Here is a 27365-nt window from a genome sequence, read left to right on the forward strand (position 1 = left end):
GCAACAGCAGTGGTGGGAGTATTATGCTGTGGAGATGCTTCAGCATGTCTGGAACTGAGAATCTTGTCAAGGTGGCAGGAATCATGAAGAAAGAAGGAGATGTGGCGATTTTGAAAGAAAATATCTTTTGGTGGTGCAGCGGTTAGCACCATCGCCTCACAGCATGAAGGCCCGGTCCTTTTCTGTCTGGAGTTTGCATGTTCTCTCCAGGTAATCTGGATTATTTCCTCAGACATGCATAGAGTTAGGTTAACTGGTGTTTCTAAATGATAAAATTATAGACTGTGGTAGCCCTGTGATGGATTGGTGACCTTTCCAGAGTGTACACCACCTCTCGCCTTCTGACAACTGGGATAAGCTCCAGAAGAAAATGGATGGATGGATGCTGAGGTCTCAGTTTTCCAATCTTCATGTGCGTTTATCCTGTACTCTGAGCTCTTGGATTACCAGGGTGTAAACAGGTTTTCAAACTCTGATATGATGCCCTTTGCCATCCTGATCTGTGCTGGTCTAGTAATAAAAATATGCTTCATGAAACGTCTCAGGTGGAGATATTTACACATATTTTATGTTCAGACACAATTCGTGCCCCCTTTCTTCAAAAGATGTCATAAACTCATATTTTTATTTAAGGTCATTATAATAACACTGCCAAAACTTACAATTACCCAGAAAAAAAGAGGACAAAAAACACTCCGAGAGACTAAATTAGATGCACAACACATCCTCAAGACACCTGTCTTCAGGTGCGGAGGTTTTACCTGGACGTGCCTTTACTGACACCTGCTGGCTGCTCACAAAAGAAGCAGGTGAGTTTTGTCAGCTCTCGTGTCTGTCGGTGTATTTCTGCCGCTGATGAATGTGCGGCCTTCCGAGGGGGCATCGGGGTTGATTTAGCGCTCGCATCTGACATAAAACCCGCTTCGTGCGCATAAATAGGGCCGTGCGTAAAGACGGCAACACAACTGTTGCGCGTATGCAACAGTTGTCGGCTAATAATATCAGCCTGCTGCGCCTTTAAGAGGATGACTGAGGGGAAACTTAATATCTCTCCATATCGAGCCCAAGTGTGTCTGTCAATTACCAGTTAGAATCGAGAGCAGGACGATTTCTGAATCTGTTCCTCCTTGTTCACCAAACTCTGTTAAGTTTTTCTGTTTTGGTTTTACTTAACGCAAATAGGATTAAATTACGCATTGCACCTTTAAGAAGCTGTCAGCAGGATTAGAGTTACGCACAGCGAGCCAAGTGTCCCTCCGGAGGGGTTTTACGCACCGTCGGCATCCAGAAGAGGCACAACTTAAGCCGCACTCCTTCTTCGCTGGTCCTGACACCAAAGGGGAGTCCTCCACGCCACGCGCGACATGGCCGAGATAGGGAAAGGGGTCACCGCCGGGAAACTGGCCATCAACGTCCAGAAGAGGCTTACCAGAGCGCAGGAGAAGGTAAGAATGGTCAACTTTTCATTCAGCCGATCAGCATAGGAGGCTCGCATGGCAGCGGGACACAGTGTCCTGGCGTGAAACTGGATCCCATAACTTTGTACCTTCAAACGAGGGAGAGTTAACGGACTACAAAAAAGGTTTTCTCTAAGGAAAGTTTCAGTTTGGATCAGCCTGTCCCATTAAATCGACTGCAGCGTCGTAATATATTCACCAAACATCCAAACCGCATGTAACTGTATTTCATAAAATATTCAGAGATTTAAAACCTTTTTAATAGCATCTTAAATTCCACAGTATTAATAAATGAAAACCTTGAGTTAAAAGTAGGGCCTGGGATGGCCCTCCCCCTGAAGTATGATTTGAAATTTGATTGCTCCCCCTCAAACTTTTGTTGTCATGTCAGGGCAACTTAGCCACAAGTTACAGAAGGACAAATGGTCCAAATCCCCCTTTTTTGTTTTGGTGCATCATTTTAAATGCTCTTTTCCGGATTATAAAAGCAAAACAATAAGTTTCTAGGCTTGAATGTGGCACAGTAACATTATTTTACCACTCAATGGAACAAAATGTATTTCCAGGTGGAACCAGACTGCTCTTTGTTCCTTTGCTCCTCCAGGTTGAATCTTTACTTTTGCCCTGTTTCCTGAATTACTAAAAAAGCACTTTAAATAGTTTTTACAGTATATGAGGTAAAATCTCCAGTAGCATGAAAGATCTCTTAAAAGGCTTTTAACTCTTAATTAGGTGGAAACTATAAACTGTAGATAAAAGATGGATGCAACCACTTTGACATCACCCAATTGTTTGGAGCCTTTTGAACCCTGAAAGTTAGCATTTAAGCTGTTTCCATGGTGTTTTTAGGAGGCCAGAATTACCATATATGGATGAGAAGTTTGAATGCTGGTGTTATTATCAAACACTGGCAAGCTATGTAGAGTTTAAGGTGGTTTTAAGGGGTAAAAATGTCATATATCATGGAAGCCATCTGTGATTTGTAGTGCTCTAAGATCTTTAACTAATGTGAAAGTCCAGTGTAGCCAATGAATGGGTTTAAAAAGGGTCCAAGATCATATACAAGGGTGCTCTTTGTGGTTAACACCCATTACAATAAATGTCAATCGGCTAATCATTTACTTACTATATTTATCACTCAACTGTTTGCTATTAATGACAAACAGCAGAGTTATATTAAGAGTCTGTAACATATCAAATTGGATCCACTGTACTGTAGAATTTAAAAAGAGTTTAAAATAAACCCCAGAGGTGATTCTCGTGGTTAAAACCCATTTAAATTCCTCACAGTAGATTGAGGGGTTTTCCAAATATTAGCAAGTTAATCCCTTATTTATCAGTCATGGGTCGATTTATGGCACAGTTAGAATACAGTTCAGTGATAGTCTTAAAGACATTTGAAATTAAGGTAAAAATGAGGTGGTTGTGGTATTTAAATAACAATTATCAAACTGCAATATCTCAAAAGTACTTTCAATGGTTTAAACTATAGTTTAAATGGGCTTAAGGGGTAAACTGTCAATAGTTTGGAAGCCACCAGTTACTTAATTAAAGACAATATAGCATTTTGAGATAAAAACAATGTGGATCCAATAGACTGCTTCATATTTAAGTATTTTAGATAAAGGGGTTTAAGGCACAGAAGAAAGTTGAAGTATGAAGTATTTTAAATCAAAGAAATTATTTATACATGCCAGCTACCAGACTGTAATATATCAGAGTGCTTTAAATATACTTAAGGCACAATTGAAAGTGTTTTATGGGGTAAAATCTGAGCCATTGGGATAAATTCCTTATTTTGGGGGAACTAATAGATTGTTTTATATAAGCGTGTTTTCATTAGGTTTTAAACAAGTTAAAGGTCAATTTTACATTTAGAAATGCCCCTTTATGATTAAAATCCTTTAAAATTCCTTAAAATAGATTGAGGGGTTTGTCACATATAAACCCCTCAGCTCGGAATTTATGGAATGTGACATGTCCTAACATTTAATAATATTAAAATATTTTAAATAAAGAAAGTTGTAAAGTATTTCTAAAATATGTCAAATCTGTCTTTTAAGGAGGTTAACAGTATTTCATTGTGATAATTTTTTGTCACCGTGCTTGTAATTGGTTTTTGGGGAGCAATCTAGGTGCCACTTTAAAAGGCTTTAAAGTCTTTCATTAAAAACAGAAAGAAAAGAGGAGAGAAAATAGTTGTAAAAGTGACCAAATGAAACCTGATCAACAGTCTGTGTTCAGCTCTGAGTTATTATTGTCTGCACTAATCACTCTTCTTACTTAAGCCTGCTGAGGTCTTAACCTCTAATCACCTCAGGGCCACACCAGGAGTGCTGTCAGTCAGTCAGTCGTAGAGATTTCACATATACTGCAAATCTCAGCTGCTGAGTCTTCAAGATTGCCTCCCCAAAATGACACAAGCGTGCAGCCACGGTCACTTTTAAATCTAGCCACCACAAACCTTTTGAAGCCATTTTAGTTTTTGAGTCCTAAAAGTTAAAATTTCCTCAAAATATAAACACAACAAATTGTTCTTGAAAATCAGGACCAGAAATTGGGTGAAGAAGTTGTTCAGTGTTGGTAGTAGGGAACTGTGTTAGCTTAGCATAAAGAATAAGGACACAGGCCAACAACAATTTATTCAGTTGAGCAACACAGATCACACATTTTTATTGTCAGGTTTGACTTTGCTTAATCTTCTGCTGAGTGTTACGTGCCAGTGGTGAGAAAAATATAATGTATAGTCCTGGAAAAGCAACAGGAGTTCTCCAGAAAGACCGTAGCTTTCAGTTTTCTGCATTTTTGTTTGCATATTTGTGACACTTTAATGTTTCAGATCATCCAAAACATTTTAATATCAGACAAAGATAACCAGAGCAATTACAAAATGCAGTTTTTAAATGTTGACTTCATAAGGGAAAAATATTTTCCAAACCTACCTGCCCCAGTGTGCAAAAGTAATTGTCCCCAATACCTGATAACTTGTCGCACCACACTTGGTAGCAAGAACTGCAATAAATTGTTTTCATCAGGTAAAGATTTTAAAAGCTGTGGAAGTATAGAAAAAAAAGCTTATAATGTTTCATAAGTAAATATTGTGCTAAGTGAAAGTGGGTAAATTGGCATACAAATAAAACTCATATCTGGAAAGAGCCTAATCTTCATTTGTTTATGTTCTGTCATGTTCTCCTGTTGCAGTGGTGGATGTTTATATTAATCATGCTCAAAGTTTCAGATAATGAGATCAGTCTATGCATAAGTAGCTCTGAAAACCAAAAGCTCAGATGACAGACTACCCTAATTTCTACATTTCACACAGTTATTTTCTGCTTATGGATCCGTGTGATGTAACAGAGAGCACATACCATGGTCATCTAAACCACAGAAGCCCCACCCACTTGCTGTTTGAACCTTCTGTTTGTGAGGAGTAACAAGTCAGAAGAAAACTTTCTTAAAGAGGGAGGAGCTCAAATGACTTGTTTCAGACAGAGGATGCACTGAGGGAGTATGGAATAAGATGAATAAGGATTATTTCAAACCGGGACTCATGCAAAGCCCAGGTAAAAAGGATAAAGAGCTGGAAATGATCAGAATAGGTCCTGATCTTTCTTCTTCTGCAGTGGTTTAATGACACGGACCTATAGCTCGCATGTTCTGTTCTGCTTTGGGATGCCACCCAAGATTAGCTGTCCTGATTCCTCGGGAAATAAAGGAGCAGCTGAAAATTTGGATGAAATATGACTATTTGAGGCTCAAGGAAATGTGTTTAGCTTTGCTAGAGTGTGCATAAAGTGCACCTGAAGATCATGGGATCCAAAACATAAACCAGTTTAACCTGAGGGGAACATAAATGTGTAATTAAATCTGTTGTTATTTTGTCTAGTAGACGCCAACATCAAGCAGCTGGAGTCAGTAGGAGTCCTCCACAGGGGAACACGAATAGAATAACAAAATAACTTCTTATGTTGGGAAAAAGTTTGTCTCATATAACAAGAAAGTTTAAAATGAAATTACATGTCATTATATTAAAAATGGAGCAAATATGTTTTTCGTACTTTTTCATAGCAACACTGGCTATATGGATGCATAATTTAAATGGTGCTGCCCTTCTGCTGTTTGAGCCACCAGAGCCTGATTGATCATTTCTCTTGAATGGACTTTAAATAGCAGCCGCTGCCACTGTCGCTCGCTGCTGAATGAAGTGGCATCCATGTCCTATGTTCCCCGTGTCTGAATGGGAGAGCTTATTTAGGTGGAGGGTACTCTTTAAAATGAGAGAGAGAGATAAAGTCCGGCATGTTCAAGAGAGCTTTCACCTATCAGGCTTCACTTGTGTTAAAGTCATCAATCGGGCAAAGAGTAATCAAGTTAAAATATCAGCACAGGGGTTTTTTATCCAGCTGCAGCAAACTTGATTTGATTGATAAAGTGGCTTTAATTTCTAAAGCTGTAGTCTGTGAATACACCTGATCAGCGACTGAAATTTTATTATATCCAGATCCAACATTCAGCTCAAACACCAATAAATGAAGCAAGCAGACAATGAATTATACCTCAAAGTCAAATTAATCAAATCAAGAGTATTTGTTAAATTGTTTAAAATGGTTTAATAACTATTTTTTATGATTTTATTTTCTAAAAAACTAAAATACCAGCACATATGAAAGTCCAATCAACTTTCTTAATAATATTTCTGGTACACCAGGTACCAGAAATATTACCAAAAAGTCTTTGGCTGATTTCAGTGTCCAAGAGGAAAACATAGTGGATTGCATTTTAAAACACAGGAAATACGTAGTTTGTTTTCTGGAAATTCATCTTGGCATTCATGCAGCAGAAGAAATCAGAAAGACCGCAGCTTTTTCTGTCCCTGAGCTTTCAGTCTTTGAGCTGTGGTGCGGTGAGTAAAGAGGAAGGTCAGAGTATCATCTTCCCGCTGAAGGCTGGCAGCCGAGGCGGAGGGGAGGTGGGGAGGAGGGAGGGGCTGGCTTCAGCTGTCTGTCTGCTGGCACGCTGCCCTCCACGCTCGCTTTACGTTGTTAAACTCCAGTGTCTGTCCTCCCATCCACAGCAGAGAGATCAGACTGTTTTTAAATATGCAGACCAAAATCCTGCAGATTGAAACTTTACCTGAAGCAAAGGAAGAAGAGACGCTTGTAAAACTGAGTGATTCTTATACACTCAAAAAATATGAATGTCCAAATCGGTTACTTTGTACGTGTAAATTTTACATCTAATATTGTTACATATGCACAACTTAATGGAATTTGGTATATATTCAGTTTATAACAAGCATATTCTCTTTAATTATTCATTATTTAAAACAAATAAATAAAACCTTGATTTAATATATTTCAAATGCATTTTACTTAAATGTTTATGTTTAAAAAATGTTTTTTTTGATGTACTATAGAAATACATAAACCTCAAATGTATACACCGACAGAATACCACCTGTTGCATTAGCATTATGAGCATGCTAGATACGATTAAAGCTTACTACAGTTAATCAAGCCATTAACCATGTGAAAATGGTGCAGAGCTTTACAGAAATGACCCCTTAAGTTGTCCTTTCTGCTGCAGACAAAGCTATGGAAGATTTAAAGCTAAAAGAGCAAAACACAGGCACTTTTTGCCATTGATGAATCAAGATTTTGCACTTTTATCTCAAACTTTTGAGGGACTAACTGAAAATTCTGAGAAAATACTGCTTAAAAGCTCAAATTTAAAGACACACACACACACACTCTACTGCTGCACTTTGGGTTCGACTCGGGTACCGGCCGGGTGCACAGTAATAATTTGATTCGGACCAGCTGGCCCAACAATCCGGAGACTTTCCTGGGTGCCGCCATGACTGTCATAGTGATATAATATCATCCAGTCAGCTGTGATGCATAGCATGCTGGGAAAATTCTCCACAGATGAATCTGTGAGCGTAGTGGCAGTGGAGGTGGTGCTCTTTAGAAAACAGCTGGAGACCTGTTGTGGCACTTGGAGTCAAAGAGGACGCAACCTGTGACACCAACCAGTGCCCTAATGTTTTGTCGACGCCCCCACCTGAGCTCCCTTCTCCTCACCGAATGAAAACTTTATCCCAAATTTCTTCCTAAACTGCTCTACATGGATAGTTATTCCCACCTTTAAGTAATTTTGTCAAACTGCCTGAACTACAAAGTTCAGCGCTACTTTAGTTTAAAAAACAGGCTAAATACTGATCATTGGTTCAGTTTTTTTCCATAGTGGTACCATAACCATACCAACTCTATTTAAGCCGAAGAAAAGATTTATTCATCACTTTTATTCATCACAGTTATTCTAGCATTTATTCAATTTAAAACATCAGCTACTCACTCTGTGATTTGAAAGTTTGTTGGTTTTCTGAACTGTCTGCTTGTACGTGGTTACTTTAAAGACCTCAGTCACCATTTTCTTGTGAATGCTTGAGGCTCAGGTTTCAAAAGCCTTATTGCAGGATCTGGGCTATGATTGAAAATGCTGTTTTTAGGTTTTGAGGCTCTGGACTTGAAAAAACAAAAGATTTGACTCTAAATTGCATTTGGAGTTGGGAAGCAGACTGACAACCAATTTAGTCAAAAGGAAAAGATACAGCAAAATACTGTGATTACACAATTGGTAATGAGGATGAGGAAAAGCATTTTAATTTCCATGAAACTGCTTAAAAAATGCAATGTTAATAGAACTGTTACCGAATGATAACCTAATAATGTGGTTATTCATAATAATAATAACAAGAAGAACTAGAATAATTACTTCATGTGCACCTCCATCAAGTAGTCATGTCCAGAACTTTAGGATCTAAAATATAATTTTTCATTCTTTTCTACATTTGTGCTTCTTATCAGCAAATCAGCCCTTACCTTTTGGCCTTCATCATGGTCGTCTTCATCTTTGGCTTTTGGCCATGAAATTCTAATCAGTTCACCCTCCGGTCTAAAGAGTAAATTTAAAATGTTTACATCGGACTGAAGAAAGACAAACATACTCTGATTTTTATTTTCATATTTTTAAAATATGAAATTTAGAGTTGTTATAAGAAATAATGGGGAAATAATACAAAAATTATTTTAAGAGTGTTTTCATATTTATTTATAGTTTCCTTCCTTCTATTGAATTTTAAGGAATAATGAAAATGGTATCAACAATAAATAAATCACAGTAATTAAAAGACGAAATTCAAAATATACTAAAAATTTAGAGACACTAAATGTTTTAAAATGTGTTTTTCTTTTGCTAAAATGTTACAAAAAACAAAAATAAAACCAGAATGTGAGATTTTTAAATGAAGTATTTAAATGTTAAAGTCATTTATCTAGATAAAAATGACTAAACAAAATTAGTTTATCTTACAAATTAATGCCTAATAATAAGTCCACTAATTTTAGCTCTCTAAAATTAGTAATTTGATTCCAAACTTACCAAACCTCAAAGTTGCCCTGCTTGGCTTGAACACTTGTCCTCCCTCCCACGACTCCCAGCATGCCTTGCTGCTATGGGTGGGGCTCATGGGAGGGTGAATCTATATTTAGCTGCCCCTGGACCTCCTCTTCGTCACTCTTAATACCCCTCAAACTCCCTCTGTGTGTGCTCCGGGTGTATTTTGGGGAGGTTGAAACTCAACACCAATATGCAGTGGACAGTAATGACACACATTTGTACATCTGTCTTTGCGAGGACGTTATGCTGCCGTGATTATGAGCCGAAACCTAAGACTGTGTCCTGAAACAGGTCTTTGGAGGTTTGTCCCACTATGAGGACTGACCAAAGTGTCCTGATGTAGTTGGAGATTTGCACAGGTCCTCGCAAAGATAGATAAACCAGCACAGTCACGAACCATTACAGAGCAAAACTCGGGTTTGATTCATGATTTTTTTCTCTACTGACCTGAATGGACCATGACTTTTACGCTTTTCTTCAGCGTGCATGTTTTAGATGAAGAACAAGTTTTTCCTGATGTGTGATGATTATATTCTTGGAGAGTTATAAACAGACTAGTGGGGAAGTCCCCTCTGAGTGTTGATGTTGGTTTGTGTATCCGTCAGAGGATTAGGGCGGCAGGTGGCAGAGGTGTAGGTGTTGTGGATGCTCGTCCATGTGCTTGCAGTCAGTCATCTGATCAGATTAGCTGCTGACCTTCAACTAACAACAGAAGAAAAAAACTGAAGCCAAAAGATGTCACTTATACTTATCATTACTAAGAAATTCAGTCAATAAATTGTTTAAATTACCTTTTGAACAAAATAAGAAACTATAAAATGAAAGCACTTGTAGAAACAAATTCAGAAAGTAAGGGAAACCTTTAAAAACTATCTAGAAAATATAACTGAACAATAGTAGAAACTGTTTAGAAAAGATCAAACAACCCAAAACATACAAAAATCCAGAAATTCAATTATTATTAATATTAAAATTAATTAAAAAAACCTTTTAATTTTATTAAAATCATTAGAAAATAAAACTAAAAATATATTTATATGAAACATAAAACAATACATAACTAAAAAGTAGCAAACATCATATAGAAAGAAAATTGAAAAACGTCATTTCAAAAAACTGTCGGGTCACAGGACACAGAGGCTTTGACCTTTGACCTCACACCTGCTGACTCTGCCCTAATTTTAAAAGATGCCATAGATGAAGTGAATTCTCTTCTAAAGATGTCTCACACACCGCACTCAGATGTATTGTGATACAGCTGGTTCATGACTTATAGAAGGACTGGAACATGAATCTGTTCTCACTGTTTTGTTGCCATCAGTTTGCTTCCATCTGTGTTCAATTTCAGCTTTTTGTTTCTTTTGTCTGGGTTTTTTTTTTCACTGCTTTGCATTTACATTTAGTTGGGTTTTTTTTTTTTCATTGGTTTGTGTCATTTGCAGTTTATTTTTAGTCCATTTATTTCTCTGTCTGTGCTCAGCTTGAATCTCTCTTGGGTTATTATGTGTCTCTTTCCTGTCATTTAGTTTCTGTTTGCTGTAGTTTTTGAATCTGTGTCTATTTTTTCATATTTTTAGTTGTTTTGTAAAGTTTTCTTCACTTTGCGCTTGTTTAGTATTTTGATGTGCATCTCTTTTTGTTGTTTTGCATCCTTTGTGAATTTTTCTGGACATTTTTCTTTTCTTTCTGGTTATTATCTTTCGCTTCATTTTTGCACCTCTTCTCTTGCTTTGGGTGTTTTTCGTATTCTGGCATGCTGTTTGGCTTTGGCAGCAAACATTTGGCAGGTTTTTCATGAGCACAAACACACATACTCAAGTCTACTGGTCAACCTCAAATGCATCTTCCTTACAAATGTGGCACCATCTAAACAGGCCATGAAGCAAAGTTACAACAAATAAATAATCGACCAAACAGTAATGTCCGTAATTCTTACATGTGGTCCCTTTGTGTCTCTGCTTCTGCTTTTGCACCTGTCTTTAAAATTTTCTCTGTCCTTTTTGGTCATTTTTCATTTTTATTCTGGCTACTAAACATTTTTTTCTTTACAGTTATTTAGTTTGTACTTTAGTTTTCTTGGTTATTTTCTGTTTGTTTTTTTTCAGTTTCAAATGTGGTCATGTTTTGTGTCCATGAAAAAAATTCATATCTTCTTTTTTGGGTTATTTTGCATTTCATCTAAACAGGAACTATTTGGCTTAACTTTTCTTCATGTTTGTTTGTGGGTGTTTTTGCCTCTTTCTATTTATGATAAATGTATAGTTTTGCATGTTTTTGTATCGTACTGTGATGCATTTGCATCTCTTCCAGGTTGTTTTGTGCTCATTTTATACGTGTTTATGTGTATTTTGGGTTTTTTTTGGTGTGTAACTTCCAGAGGGTGCATTAGGGAATCCTGTACTACCCAATTCTTACCTGGGTACATTGCCATGGTAACTAATGGTGTGCATACCTAATCTTCTTGGAGCAGGTTGTAATGAGCATGATATCACTGCGTACTGTGCAATCAAGTCCCAGGTGTAATATTACCTGGAGAATATTTTGGATCTCTTTACAATTAACTGTGAGGGTCTAAAGTTTTTTTCAATAGCATCTAATGTCTTTGTGTTTCCCTGATGAGCATCAGTAACAAAGGTAAAATCATTCATTTGTACTTGTGGACTTTCTGTCAAATTTGCACATTGAGCCTATATTTGAAAACTGTTGTATTCTTTACCATTAAACACCACAAACACCACAAAGGCTGCAACTGAATGAATTTATGGGTATATGGTATGTTGAACCTACTATTTAGTAAACTGCTTTCCAACTTGAAATTTAAAGAGATTCACTGGCACACAGGTCCCCTTAAGTCCTTGGGCTCCATGGATTTGCTGTGTAAACCTGTTTTAGTCCTTCAGGACTAAATACCCTAATCCTAATTCTGAGTTCAAGCTGAAATTTAAAAACAAGTTTTAACTCAGATGTCCTCACTGAAGCTGACACACACAGCTGGTGTTAACCACAGACGTCAACTGGCTATGACAGTGGCCTGAAAATAGACCGCTACATACCTCCACTTATAGATCTAAAATAGCCACAGAAATAAAATGTGTGACTAGATCAATCACCGTGTCCTCTTGTGTTCTCTGCAGGTCTTGCAGAAGCTTGGCAAAGCAGATGAGACCCGAGATGTTGTCTTTGAGGAGATGGTGGCCAACTTCAACAAGCAGATGGTTTGGAGACATTTTTAACTTCCGCACCTCTGATGCTGCTGATCCCCATAAACTGCACTTGTTAATGTCGTAACATATTTTATCATAGTGCTTTATTTTAGTTTATCCTCTAATTAGCATTTATAAATAAATCTGCTTAGTAGTATTTTAATTAGATTAATAATAGTTGTTGCAACTCTTGTAATTTTCCAGTTAATATTAGTGCTAGGCAGCATAGAAGAAACATAACATATTAAACTAAAGTTAAACCTAAGGTCATATGCTTTTTAGCATCCCTAGCACCTCAACAGTGACTTCCTGTGTGATTTACCCTTCACAATAAAGTAACATTAAAGGAACGCATTGTACTTTGTTTCAGTGGGGTTTTTTTTTTTTTTTTGCTTGAATTTTATAATTGCTTTTACTAATTGTAGTTTTCATTTTTATTTCCATTCAATTTTTGTTTTAAACGTTGTTGTTGTTGCTCACTGTGCTTCCTGTTTCAGGGAGAAGGCACCAAACTGCAGAAGGACCTGAAAGCATACCTGGCAGCAGTGAAAAGTAAGTTGGCAAAAAGGCTACAAGCTGTGCTTTAACATGTATCATAGCGAAGCAGCTAGTTTGTTTGATGCTGAATTCTCCAGTCGGTTCATATCACTTTTTAAGTCAATTGTAACCAAAACATGCTGCACACAGACACATTTATTATGGTTTCTTGAAGCTTTCATATAGTCTGTCTTTACAAACATTTGTGAAAGAATGGGTCGTTCTAAAGAGCCCACTGAATTTGAGCCTGGCTGCAACAGCATGTCACCATTACAACAACTCAGTTTGTAGATACTCCACAATCAACTGTGAGTGCGGTTACTGCAAACCGGAAGTGTGTAGGAACAACAGAACTCAGCCACAAGGAGATGGTATTTAATTGACTAGTGGACTAGTTGTGCATGTTTCTACTACAAAGAGATGTTAAGTGACCAAAAAATATGGATCAAAGTGATAATAAAGACACAAAAAACAGACTCAACACGAGAACACTGCAAAACAACAAGAGACAAGCAATACTATGAGAAACGAAACAAAATGTAAAATTACAATCAAGAGCGTAAATAATTTTTCTCTGGTCATCTTGTGTGTAATTATGTGTGTTTTTTCTGTTTGTGTTTCAGCCATGCATGACGCGTCGCGGAGGTTGCAGGACTGTCTGGCGGACATGTACGAACCGGACTGGTTTGGCAAAGAGGAGATAGACGCGCTGGCTGAGGTGAGACAGGAAATAAAAACATCTCACCCGAACTGCTCTCTTCTCTGTAACAGCATCCGTTCATTAGCTAAATGATATAGCTGTTTGATTATAACAAAAATATCATAAAAACTTCAGTCTATGGAGGGCCATAACCACCAAAATAACACAAATAAACAATAAAGATGCTATTCCACCAAATATGAAAAAGAAATATAAAACACTTGTGTTCCTGTTTATCTATTTATTTACTTATTTATGTGTTCAATAATCTTTAAAAGGTGGCTGTGGTCCTCCATACATTACTGTATTTCTCTTGTGTGACTCTTTCTTCGATGGCTTTTTCTTCTTTTTCTTCCCGCTAACATACTTAATTTCTTTTTCTTAACTGCATGGCTCTCTCCTTCCACCCTGAAGGAGTTGATAGAGAAGGAGATGGACATTAACCTGGAGGTAAAATATAGAAAACTTTGAGTGTGTCCCACAGATCTCATCAGGACAGATTGTTTTAAGAATCAAAACAGAGAGAAAATGTCTTTACTTCTACCAAAAAGCTCAGACTGGTGAGCATTCTTGAATTTTTAAACATATGACCGATGGAAAGTAAAAGCTTAAAACTAATTCTGGTGATCATTGTGGGACACGCTGGTGAAGTAGGGGCTTTTAGTTTGGTTTTAGTGTAGACTCTTTAACAGACTTTACTGTAGCGACATATCCAGAAACAACCTAGAATAGCTGTCTTAAAAGCATTTAGGATCACTTTATTCTGGTCGGTAGCAGATATTTAAAAGTATGCAAATCATCAGAACGACTGAAAAACAACGGCCAATAACCATTTTAACAGGCAAAACAACAACAACTAAACACTGTGTAAAAACTGTGAGCAGCACTCTAAACTGTAGCTGTTCAATGAACAGGATTTCAAGGAAGTACAGGAAACAGTCAGGAAAAGCTGGGAGTTGATATGGATTTCCAGTTTACTTTAGTTTTACAAGCCGAGAAAGCTGGAAGCTCATGGGTCCAGGTGAGCCTTTCAAAGTAAATGAGCAGTGACCTACATAAATGCAAATGCAAGGCAGTTCACAGGTTGTTAACCTCTGGAAATCAGATCAATTTTACACTTGTTTACAGGTTAAAAAATGGTCTTTTCATGCAATAAATAGACACAGAGGACACCAAATTAAGTGCCAACCTTTGGAGCGGCAGTACTTCCGATAGCCACTAGAGACTGGCTCCAAAGTGAGTCAGTCCCCAGAGCATGTTAAAATGTGCACCTTCACAGCAGAAATGAGCATGTTTGCAGCCCTCTACCAATGGCATTTTGGTCTTTGTCTTAATATTAATTTAAAAAAGGCCACAGTTACAGTTACTATTATACCACTATAAAAGAAAATAAGTAGGTCCCCCTGAATCATCTACAAATTAAAATGTCAGAAAAAATAGAAGAATAAGTGCCGTGGAGGATGTATGAGTGAGTAAAAAAAAAGAAAAAGAAAGGTAGATGTTTATGTAATTGTGTTATGTGTTTCAGGATACAGACACAATGTGGTTGGATTACCACCAGAGCATCACGGACAAATCTCTGCAGGACATGGACATGTACCTCTCTCAGTTTCCTGACATCAAGGTGAGCATGTTTCTGAAAATTAACCACAGGACAAAAACAACTGCTCATGTTGGCTTTTCTAAATAAAAGGTGTTTGTCATACTGTGTTTGAATAAAACGCAGTGTTTGAAAGATGTAATCAAACACCCACTAAACTTGCAAGTGGATAATAAAAATCTGTTGAGTGTGTAGACGCACTGGGATTTAATTTGAAAATCCGCTTTTCTTGAAACTTTAAAAAACTGATAATTTGCTCCTATATTAAAGACATCTCTTACACATGTAAACACTACTTGATGTTGCATGGTGTGCAGTGTGTCCTTAAAAAAATTGAGGAAACTGGACAAGTCGAGGACAAAAGAACAAGTCTCAGATCTAAAAACTGTCTCTGTCCTGTCCGTAAGTTCACTGTTCACTGAAGCCTCATCAGAAATGGTCTCAGTGGAAGGCTGGCTGTCAAGAAGCCATTTTTAATGAAGGCAAACAGGGAGAAAAGGCTGAGGTATGAAAATTACACAAGAGCTGGACTGGACTGAAAATCAGTGGAAACCGATCTGATGGAGTGATTAATCCAAAGCATTGTCAGTATGTTTGGAGAAGATCAGCAGAGAGGTACAACAGTGCGTGTCTACAGCCATCTGTAAAACACGGTGGAGGCTCTGTCATGGTTTGAGCTGCATTTCAGTCTGTGGTGTTGGAGATCTTGTTAAAATTGATGAATTAAGAACTCAGAAATGTACCATCAGATTTTAATCCACCATGCAAAACCATCTGAAAGCATTTGATTGGCAACAGCTTCATTTTCAGCATGATAGTGATATAGTAGTAGTAAAATCATATCTGGAAATAAAAACACACAGTGGAGCACTATCAGTCATGGATTGGCCTCGACAGAGCACGGACCTCAACATTATTGAAGCAGTGTGGGATCATTCTGACAGAGAGCAGAACAAATGTTGACATAGAATTGTACAAACTCTGTTTTTGCCCTATATGCTGTATTTACATGTATGTTTGCATGTTTCAATAAACATGTCTCTATTTCCTCACAAAATATAAATAAAATAAGGGCTGAGTTGATACTTTTGCACAGTATTGTATGACATTACACCCTTTAAACATATTTAAAGCTGTGTTCTCCTGCAGGCTCGTATAGCAAAGCGCGACAGGAAGTTGGTGGACTTTGACAGCGCCCGCCATCACTTCACCTCCTTGCAGAAAGGCAAAAAGAAGGATGAGGCCAAGATCGCCAAGGTAACCGTCACTGAGAGTGTGTGCACGTTTGTGTGTGTTTGAGCATGTTTAATGGAACAGTTCAGAGTCTTTGGCTGAAGGTGGACTGACTTTTTTATGTTATATGTAATGGCATCATCAATGTGTGAAGGCAAAAAAGAAATCTTGTATTTCAGCTGGTAAAGCAAAACATAAAATTTCATTTGACCTAATCATATTTTACTGATGTGCTAATCAGCAAAAGTTCCTCATCATACTGCAGGAGCACAGCCTTCACAGAGGGTTGAAAAAACACTGGTCTTTACACCACCTCGAGTCAAAGGATCAAAATGACTGTTTAACTAAATAGCGTTTGTTAAACTCGTGGAACCTCTCGCTAACTAAATCCTAATTAACATGTTTGCATTTGTCTTGAATTCTGGTTTGCTTTCTTCTCCTCCCTCCCTCTCTCTCTCTCTTGCATGGTGTGTGTGGTTAGCCAGCAGCCCTGTTGGAGATGGCGGCTCCCAGCTGGGCTCAGGGTTTGATATCAGCTCACCAGGTGGCTCAGACTAACCTCTCCTACAACCAGGTGAAACTCTGGTTCATCACTGACAACCCCCTCCTCACCTTGAAAACTGTAACCCAGGTCCTTTGACATGATCAGCATTGTGAAGCGTGGAGTTATTTCACAGCAACTTGTGACAGACAAGTCGTCAGCCAGTGAGTCAGCTGGGATTCTCCCAGCATCAGATCGATGCTGCCAGATCTGTCGGATACTGCCGGAGTACAAGAAAAGCAGAGGCCTCTGAGAAAAGTAAACAAAGTCGCAGAACTTGTTACTGTTGCTGCATTTCTCGTCCTCTTAGCACAGTATTGTAGATGGCGTAAAAGATTGAGACCTCAGGTCCTATCCACATAGGTCTTTTGAGAAATGCCACTTCTTTAAATGTTTTACCCTGCATCATCATTGTGTAAAACAAGGATTTTCTCAAAAGTGTATGTGTTTATCTTCTTTTTATACATCAGTCTGTGTGTTGTGTTATTGTTTTTATGCTTCTGATTGGCCAACATTTATATACAGCTTGATTTAGATGGGCACACAGTGCATTGGTGTGCTCTTGTCAGTTCAAATAGCAATTCTTTAGCCAACAGGCATATCCTGGGTGTCTCTTCTTTCTGACTCTAATAGTGACCATAATTTACAATTAATTTGGTGTTTTATGCAGTATGACCTGAGACTAGCGACTGAGACCTCAGACTCACCAGGAAAGTGACTTAGTGAGGTCATAAAGGCCCCGTCCCCCCCGTCCCCCTCCGTTCTAGAACAAAAACAGGTTTAAGACTCTTCCGTGGTGGTTTCACTTTTCAGACCTGGAAGCTACATTGATCTGTGGTTACTCATTAAAATGACTCTGCTGATCATGTCTGCAGGCCTTCATTTTAATTTGATTCCCAGTCAGCAGTGTTTGCATTCTGCTTGTGTCATCTACACCCTCGCAGTAGCTCCTGTATGAAACCCTGTACTTGCCTGCATGCTTGTGTGCTTATGGAAAACTCTATTTATTTAGAGATGTGTTAAAGACATTGAAATTTGCCATTATTAACTGTGTGTGTGTGTGTGTGTGTGTGTGTGTGTGTGTGTGTGTGTGTGTGTGTGTGTGTGTGTGTGTGTGTGTGTGTGTGTGTGTGTGTGTGTAGGCGGAGGAGGATTTGGGCCGAGCTCAGAAAATTTTTGAGGAGCTGAATGTGGAGTTACAGGACGAGCTTCCGGCACTCTGGGACAGGTCAAAAACTGTCGATCTTCTTCATCTAAATCTTTTTTGACACCTTAGATCAAATTTTTAAAAATGTGCGTGTGTGCGTGTTTGTAGGCGTGTTGGCGTCTATGTTAACACATTCCAGAGCCTGGCAGGTCATCAGGAGAAGTTCCACAAAGAAATGAGCAAAGTGAGTCAAACTAACTGATCAAATTGAAGTGAACGCTGATCAGTTTGTAATCTACACGCCCTCTGTGCGTCTCCACAGCTCAGTGAAAACCTGAATGACATCATGACCAAACTGGAGGAGCAGAGGCAAATCAAGTAAGCTTATAATATAAAGTTATAATAATAATTAAAAAAAAAATCAACAACATGCAAAGGAAAGGAGAGTAATGTCCATCACGATGCCCCCTGCTGCAGAAAAGGTGCTACTGCAGCGTCAAAGACAGAAGACTGTGCAAAGAGGTAAAATCTGTTGCTCTTTAAGGCGTCACCTGGTGGGAAACAAGCTGATGAGCATGAGTGTTTTTCATGCAACCACCTGCTTCATGTCTGAAGATTGAAGTGATGCATGTGCTTGATTTTGGCTACAGACTGTATATAAAAGATGGGCACAACATCCTCCTGCTTTTCTGGTTGATTATCATGGTCACTGACTCAGAGGTGCTAAAATATAGAATAATAACATATAGTATCTATATAGTACAAAAGCATTCATCTAAGCTGTGCAGGAGTTATCAGGTGCTTCCACCAGCCTAGATTGGAACCTGTATGTGGGCATCCCTCCATCTCTACATTGCAAGTAGGGCTGGGCCATATTATACCGTTCACGGTAATACCGGTATAATGTTAGGCAACGATAGGAAAATGAAATATCGCGATAGAATATGAGTAAAACGCGCATGCGCAGTGCCTTTGTTTTCATACGCACACGGCCGATTGTTGAGTGAAACAAATGAACCAGAATTGGTTTGTAAAAATGGTGCAACTTCAGTGATGTGGAACTGGTTTGGTGTTTGTCCGTCAGATACACAAGAAAGCACATTTTTTTGCAGAACATGCAAGCGGCCGTCGTTATTGTTGTATTTGTCGGACTAAGATGCTCCTAAATCTGGGAGTAATCTGGGTTCTGAACTCCGTATGCTTCAGGTCAAACAACACTGCAGCATCACTGAGAGTTAAAAACTCTCTAAATTCTTTCATCTTTAATAAAACGATCAGCATTGCTGCTTTACCAGGTGTAACTATGAAGTTTAACTCCCAGGCATCCACGAAAACAAAATGTATTACATTAAACGGAGTTAGAAGTTAGCAGGAAGCTAGCGGAAGTTAGCTCGCTAGTTTCGCTAGTTACCTAAGCATGATATTGCATGTTCTGACTGAGAGATTTCTGAAAAAATTCAAAAGTACAACTCTGCTATCACTTCCAACATAAATGAAGACAGGAAACTAAACAGCAGTGACGTTTGTAGGGTTACTGAAGTTGGGCTAGCTGGTATATAATGATGTGCTACGTGATCGCTAGCGACACAGCTATGTTAGCATAACATAAACAGTGAAGCTGGAGGACGAACACTAACACTTTTCCACTTATAAAAGTTAACGTTAAGGTTCCTGATAGTTAGAGACAAATTCAGTCACATGGCAGGATGCTGTAAACGGGGCGATCGTGGCTCAGGGGGTTGGGAAGCGTATCCATAACCGGAAGGTCGCCGGTTCGATCCCCGGGCTCTCTCTCCTGGTCGTTGTGTCCTTGGTGTACTGGTGTTGGCCAGAGGGGCCGATGGCGCGATATGGCAGCCTCGCCTCTGTCAGTCTGCCCCAGGGCAGCTGTGGCTACAACCATAGCTTGCCTCCACCAGTGTGTGAATGCGAGAGTGAATGAATAGTGCCTTGAAAAGCGCTATATAAATCCATTATTATTATTATTATTAAACGGACCAAACTTCAGTCAGGAGAACAACTGAGATAATCCATCCACAATACAAGGTTAGTCATTAATATACTGCAACAACATGGGAATAGAGCAGCTACCAGAGAATTCAACATTAATGAATCACTGGTACAGATTTGGAGGAAGCAAGAAGAATGAGTTTAATAAAGTTTGATTTATCTGACTGCTTTGTTTCGCTTAATGTGCCTTATAATCCCGTGCACCTTATGGTCCGAAAAATACGTACTGCACACTGCAGTTTAATGTTGCAAAGCACCTCTTTTTAACTTCAGTGGACATTATACATGGTTATGCTCAAGATATGTCAGCCCATTTCTACTGGAAATGCCTTTTGGTTAAACTTTCAGCAAGGAATTTGCATTTGCACTGTTACATTTTTATAAAGCTTTAATGTACATAAAAACCAGCTTCTTGTTTAAGTGAAAATAAATGGAAGGTTGTCTTTTTGCGCTAGTAATGTTGTGGAGTTGTATTTTGTCTCGCATCAATTATATCGTCAGTTATATCGTTATCGCAAATTTTCAAATATATATCGTGATAAATATTTTTGGCCATATCGCCCTGCTCTAATTGCAAGTACACATTAGAAATTCAGCCAAACTGTTAGTAATAATGAACAAGCTGTGACCTTTTAAATCACATTAAATACTTCCTATTTGTGTTGTTTGATACCCGATAACCAAAGTCTGTGATGTCATGTGCACGCTTTTGAAATCGTGATACAGAGGTTCGTTTAAAGTTCATTGCTGCCTTCTTGTGGACATACCTCAGAACTGCATGTATGGTTTAAATGGTTTTAATGTTTTATTATTTGTGCAGAGTAATTTCCTGCTCAGGTCCTCCCTTGTTTTTCCTCTCCCCTTCATTTTTCTCTCTCTTTCTCTGTCTCTTTCTGTCTTCTCTCAGTGAGGGAGCCAACCACAATGAGTCGGCCAGCTCAGCACCAAAGGTAAAATGAAAAAATAAACAACTAAATAATCCCCAAACACCCTAAACTGAATGTTAAAAGGTTTCATAAAATCCTAAAATGTCAAAAAATAAGATGAATCCTTTTTTTTTTTTTAAATGTAACAAATCATTAGAGGAAGTTTTGCTGTAAACGTCTCTTTAAAATCAACTTAAAATGTGATTAAAATGATAATTGTCTCTATGAATGTTTGAATGTGTTTGCACTTTAATTAGATTGTCAGTTGTTAGTTAGTATTTCATTTTTATGATGATTAACAAACAAATTTGTGAAAAAATGAATTCCCTAACCTCTAAAGCAACATCATATTGCGCGCGCACACACACACACACACACACACACACACACACACACACACACACACACATTACTTCTGTTTACTACCATGCCTGTGTCTCCCTCACTGCTTTTGCATGTGTGCGGTGCTGTGTGATTTCGATTTTAACGCCTCCTGGATGTACAGAGGTCTGCTCCGCCTCCTGGCCCACCTCCCAGTCGGCCTCCACCAAGAATGACGCCATCTCCGAACCAGCAACAGCAAAATGTCAGCCCATTTGAGGATGAGCCCTCAGTGCACGACACTAACACAGACTCCACGACCACGACGCTGCAGGTCAGGCTGACTGCAAATGTCTATGTTCTGGGTACTTATAAAAAGATCCTGTATGACTTTGACAGAAATACCTTGTTAGACTAGGTCCGGGAAGATAGGAAGATAAAGTCACTACTGAGTAAAACACACTGATATGTGTTTCCATTATTAACAGGAAACTCGAGTTTTACAGTATCTGAGTGAGGAAAAAAAGGCCTGGGGTAAAGCCCTGAGGAACGCTGTAATCCCAAACCTGATTCAAAATCACTGTTAATTTAGTCTTAATGTTAGTGTTATCTTTGGTAATAAAGTGTATCCCTGCAGAAAGACAAATGCAGACTGAAAATGACAATGTCAAAATGGCACCTTATTTACTAATCTAATAAAAAAAACAACACAGAGCGCTGCACAAAGAAGGAAGGAAAAGTTTAAATCTACAAACACAGAGAATCAGTAGAAGAAAACAAAGCATATACAACAATGGCCTGATAAAGACTGACATAAAAACACCAGAATCTAACCTTCAAAATAAAACAGGAAGTAAAGTGAAATAGGGAATAAGGTTTAACTTTAGAGTGACCCTGACAGACGGGCACATCGGAGGTACATGAAAAAGGAAAAAAGTTCAGTCTTTGTAATTCATCAGTATTCATAATTTTAAAGTTTGAAATTACAAATGCATTCATTATAAAGTACCCCTCATGGCCCACCTGCAGTAACTTTAAGATCCTCTAGGGTGCAGCAGCAGCATAGACTTGAGGAGTCGCTGGTTTAAAAGAACATCAGCATCACTTAAATTATCAGACGCTAGCAAATGTAAACAGTCTCCACTTTTACACCTTCCTAACATGGATTTGGTGTGTGTATATATATGTGTGTGTGTGTGTGTGTGTGTGTGTGTGTGTGTGTGTGTGTGTGTGTGTAGCAGTGTGAGCCCTGGTCAGGGGTGAACCTGCTGGACTGGGATGTGGATGTATTTCAGGCCGTTACCTGTCCAGCTCCCCAGGTGGGTGTGCTTTGCCCAGGTAAAGGGATTGTGTTTAAGTTAAACCCAAGCTCAACCTGAGGCCGTTTGCCTCCACTTTCCACCCCAACACTATCTAAGGCAAAAGACTCAAAAAGTTTATGTAAAAACAAATACATTAATTAATGGTGCAAAAAGAAAAATGTAGGGTACCGTTCAGAAGTGCAGCTGTTGTAATTCCCACTTACAGCTAAATCTGAAAAGCTTAGAAGTAAAAAATATAAATAAATAAAATTCTGACTGCATGTAACTGCAGTCTCTTGGTGTGTGTTTGGGCTTTATTTGGAAAGATCTAACCTCTTCACTGCATGTCTAAGTTCTTCCAGCTTCGCTTTGCATGCAGATCGACTGACTGGTGATGTTCATTGATTTTTGACAATAGACGGATATCCTGGAAATGTCTTTGCTGTTCTGTAAACATTTTCATGCATTCAGCTGGTTCTCCTTTGCTGTCTTTGTTTTGGATTTAGTATTTATTAGCTCTTTCCCATCAAACAAAAACAGGCTGAGAAGGCTTTGAGATGACTTTGATTAAAAGTGGTTAAAAAGCGACGATTGAAAAAAACCTCGAATGGCAATACCAGATTTAGCCCAAAAACAGTGATTGGTGCTTATATGGTTCTCTCAAGGTTCATAATGCAAGCAAATAATTGATTAGTGCATCAACAGTTTACGCAATGTGTTTGGTTTTTGAAGTTTGGCTTAGTTTATTCTTTTAAAAAGGGGCTAAATCACATGAATTGTGCACTTGAATGAATCGTTATGAAAAAGATTCTTTGTACTCTTCTGTCTCACTGCTTGTCTCAATTCTTACTGCTCCATGCAAGGAGGCATCATGGGACTCCTGGGTAAGCATGGGTTCTTTATGTTTTAATTAAGGGCTCTCTTAGAAAACCACAACTACAGCTTTTTTCTTACATTTTTCTGTATTTGTGGACTTTGAAATAAGCTCTTCAATTCTTCCTTTCATGCTTTAAAACCTCCTTCCTTTTTAATACCCTGCACAACCCTGGGTCGTGACTCTTGTTACACTCTTTAAACCCAAATGCTCCTCTGCCACCCTCATCCATCCACCTACCCAACCTTTATGCTTACAAACCTGTCACAATGCTCCACAACGCTTGACCTTTATAGCAAGAACAGACTGCCACAGAGGTTGAACAGCAGTATGACGATGACCAGTACCAAGAAGAAGCCCAAGGTGGATGGGATTACAGCCAAAGCAACACCCAAAGTTATAGTCAGCCTGGCTGGGATGAGGCAGAGACGGCGGTGGGTGAGGAGGGCTGGATTGACGACACAGACTATGAGGCTCAGCCATACACCGAGCCCAACTGGGACAACGACGGTGCCAATGTGGAACAGGGGGGCTGGGGTGATGATCAATACACACAGGTAGAGTTGGATGGATTGGGGCAGGTGGGACCTCAGCTAGATGCTGAAAAGTCAAGAATCCCTCAAATCTGGGGAAAGCACCCTAAAAAGCCATCAACCTGATCTTCTTTTCTTCCACTTTGATCTACTTTTTACTCTATCATACTTCTAACCTCTCTATCATTAACCAAATGGAGCATTTCAAAGACTTCCTGAATTATATATCTTGATTTTTCTGTGTATTGTTGGTCCAGAGTGCGGTGACCAATGGTTCAGATGGCGAACTCCCTCCAGGGTTCCTCTACAAGGTAAGTGAACCAAATTTTTATGCTTAATTACAGGAAGGTAACATCCTGCACCTTCTAAAAAGATTCAGTTTTACAGACTTCATATGCAAATCAGATGTAAATGGGAAACGTTTGTTTTGTTTTCTCCAGGTGAAAGCGGTACACGACTATGCTGCTACTGATGGTGATGAGCTGGAACTGAAGATGGGAGACGTTGTGTTGGTTTTGGCCTTTGACAACCCAGATGAACAGGTCAGTTTAAGTTAGCAGCCCCTCGTAAACAAAAGGTTTGAACAGCAGATGGTGTGCCTGAGATGACTATATAGCACACATGGGCAAAATACAGCTTGTCCTGCTATTGAGCTCCTCATCTTGTGAAATTGACTCCAACGCCACCATGTTGAACTGCAGCTCATAGCATCAATAAGCTCAGCTTAGCGACACATTATCAAACATTTTCTGGAAAAAAACATTCAAGTTTGATTTAAAGTGACTAGCCACGTCTACTCAAACTTGAGGATTTAAAAGCATCTCACCACATCTTTTACTCTAGAACACTTTAGTGGTTCATGGTCGACTTGATGACTGTAAGGTGTCCAGGTCCTGTGGGCGGCAACAGTTGCTTCTCTGTGATCATTGCTGATGTCTTTCTCTCTTTGGCATTGTGTTAACACACTCCTGAATGCTCATGAGTAAAGCAGCAAACTACCCAAACTTCTGCGTTCATAGAGATGTTCATACTTATTGGTTGAATTTTAGATGTACTTTTTTTTCTTAGATAAATGACTTGTAAAATTGTTATTATTTATGTAGTTTACTAATAATAATAACAATTTTACAAGTCATTTATCTAAGAAAAATTTTTTTTATTATTATTTATGTAGTTTACCTGGCAGCACGGTGGCACGGTGGTTAGCACTGTTGCCGCACAGCAAGAAGGTCCTGAGTTCAATTCCAACATCAGGCCGGGGTCTTTCTGTGTGGAGTTTGCATGTTCTCCCCGTGTCTGCGTGGGTTCCCTCCGGGTACTCCGGCTTCCTCCCACCGTCCAAAGACATGCAGCTTGAGGGGATAGGTTAATTGGATAATCCAAATTGTCACTAGGTGTGAATGTGCAAATGAATGTGAGTGCGAATGGTTGTTTGTCCCTGTGTGTTAGCCTTGCGACAGACTGGCGACCTGTCCAGGGTGTACCCCGCCTCTCGCCCTATGACAGCTGGGATAGGCTCCAGCGCCCCCCGCGACCCTGAAAAGGATAAGCGGAAGTGAATGGATGGATATGTAGTTTACCTGAGGCTGTAATTACCAAATGTTAAATCTTTGATTGTACTGTGTGTGTCTGTAGGATGATGGCTGGCTCATGGGCTTGAAGGAGTCTCACTGGTTTCAGAAGAAAGATATTTCAGCCAAAGGCGTTTTCCCCGAAAACTTCACCCAGAGGGTTTGAGGTTTACGCCACATGCAAAGTCTGCTATTCATACAATTTCCTCAGATATCTTATCTGAGACAGAAGAAGTCATGTTGTCTTTACGTATCTACCTACACACCAAAATGTATTAGCAAAACATAATTGGGTGCAAAAGTGTGTATTTAAAAAATTAATATATGTTAAAAGATGATGAAGAATTAGGCTTTATCCTTTATTGTGACAGTTTGGTAAACGATGTGCTAACATCTCAATCGAAATGTTGTCCTGAAATTTCTTTTTGTTTTGATTTTTAACTTATTGATTTCTTCTACTTTCGGTGAATCCAAACAAAACACAAAGTGGTGTGTTACTCATATTTAAGTAAGTTAACATAAGTCATGGATGTACTGTACGGATGTCAAAATGTTTTCTTGTTTTTGGAAAAGTATGTTTTTAAAACATACTCCCTTGCATGAAGTGTTTCTTTGTATTTTCATTTTGTTTGTAATACAGCAAACACTGTGACACCAGGCGGGGACCCTCCTCTGTGAAAACAAGGCTGTGATTATTCTAAAGTCACAGGAGTCCTCAAAGAGCCCTGGAGAACACCACAAGGTTTATTTGCAGGGTTTCTGTCTTGCCTTGTCAAAATCTGTTTCAGTTTCTTGAGCTTGTAGGATTTTCAAAGGGAACAGTAGCTTTTAATTTATATTACTGGCCATTTTGAGGACACGAGATGACGTGAAGCTTACATTTTCTAATTCCCACATGGTTTTGTTTTGGGGGTTTTTTTCTCTCTTCAATGATGAATGAAATGGTGAACCTTGCTATCAAACTCGGCTGTTTTTGTTTTTTTCCCTTAATGACACATTTTTTTTTTCATATAAATTTGATTCTGAATGTCTGTGCTATCCGGACTTCACTTTGTTGCTGCTTAAGCACGTTTTCTTTCATCTTTTTTGAAGTATAAATTTGTGTCCATGGAGTTCACAGAAAACTGAAAGGTTTAAAGTTTGAAAACTCTGAGCCTTTCAGAAATCTGTGCAAAAGATATTTTTACACTGTGGAATAAATAAGGAACATTTAATAATGCAGCATTTGAAGGACGGAATCAGCGTCATTAAAGGCCAATTAAACAATGTGTGTCCTGTTGTGTGTTGCTTATTAGCCCTTTATTTAAAACCGCTCTGATGCCGCTCACTGGTTTGGAGCTTTGTGTTTTGTGTGTTGTTGTGGAAATTTTAAATAAACCGCAAAACCCCCAGTGTCATCATATTAACCTTTTGAAACCAGAGACACAGGCTGCTAACAAAAATAATAATTATTTATAAATAATAATTATTTGTACTTTGATATCTTATGCACAATTTTCCAATAATACAGTTTTATGTGTACTTAAGTGTTTTCAAAAAGTTTTAGTCCTTCTTTTCCTAAAGCAATGATTTGAAATGTTCCTCCACCACTTTTCTCACTCGCAAATTATTTTTAGTAACGTAGTGTATAATTATGGAAGTAATTATATTTACACTTCTTCAGCCAGGAAGGAGTGCAGAAAGGTGTAGACGTCTATGGAAAGTGCAGACAAGCATCTCAAATGATATGTTTTGATCAGACACATTTGCCTGGAAACAATATTTTTGTGTTTCTTTGCAAATACTATTCTGACCTCTTAAACTGAAGAAAATCACACCCCTAATAATGCAAACTTTAAGCTGTAATTAAAACAGGTGAGCTATAAAAACAAAATTTCAAGCCTACAGATCTTTTCCCCTCCCCCACCTGAGTATGTCTGACCACCTCTCTCTGCTCGTTGTCCCGGCATA

General features: G+C 38.6%; 1 protein-coding gene across 8 annotated transcripts; it reads left to right on the forward strand.

The window, feature by feature from the left end:
• The first annotated feature begins 925 nt into the window (after positions 1 to 925).
• Positions 926 to 26682, forward strand: bin1b (bridging integrator 1b). Of its 8 annotated transcripts, XM_085264956.1 has the most exons (19): positions 926 to 1445; positions 12053 to 12133; positions 12619 to 12673; positions 13282 to 13376; positions 13773 to 13808; positions 14887 to 14982; positions 16108 to 16215; positions 16673 to 16765; positions 17875 to 17960; positions 18048 to 18123; positions 18202 to 18257; positions 18357 to 18401; positions 20797 to 20839; positions 21321 to 21470; positions 23301 to 23321; positions 23608 to 23868; positions 24102 to 24155; positions 24285 to 24386; positions 25480 to 26682. In XM_085264956.1, the coding sequence occupies exons 1-19, from the start codon at positions 1365 to 1367 to the stop codon at positions 25579 to 25581; spliced, it is 1641 nt and encodes a 546-aa protein (XP_085121082.1). In that variant the 5' UTR covers positions 926 to 1364; the 3' UTR covers positions 25582 to 26682. The 8 variants fall into 8 exon arrangements, with proteins under 8 accessions (XP_085121082.1, XP_085121084.1, XP_085121083.1 ...); XM_085264958.1 differs by lacking the exon at positions 18357 to 18401 and having other exon boundaries at positions 928 to 1445; XM_085264957.1 differs by lacking the exon at positions 13773 to 13808 and having other exon boundaries at positions 928 to 1445.
• Positions 26683 to 27365: the final 683 nt, after the last annotated feature.

The sequence above is a fragment of the Mchenga conophoros genome, linkage group LG23 (genome assembly GCF_057382185.1).
Source record: "Mchenga conophoros isolate Kocher_MC1m ecotype Shallow Benthic linkage group LG23, M_conophoros_male_GT1.1, whole genome shotgun sequence".
In the NCBI taxonomy this organism is placed as follows: Eukaryota; Metazoa; Chordata; class Actinopteri; order Cichliformes; family Cichlidae; genus Mchenga; species Mchenga conophoros.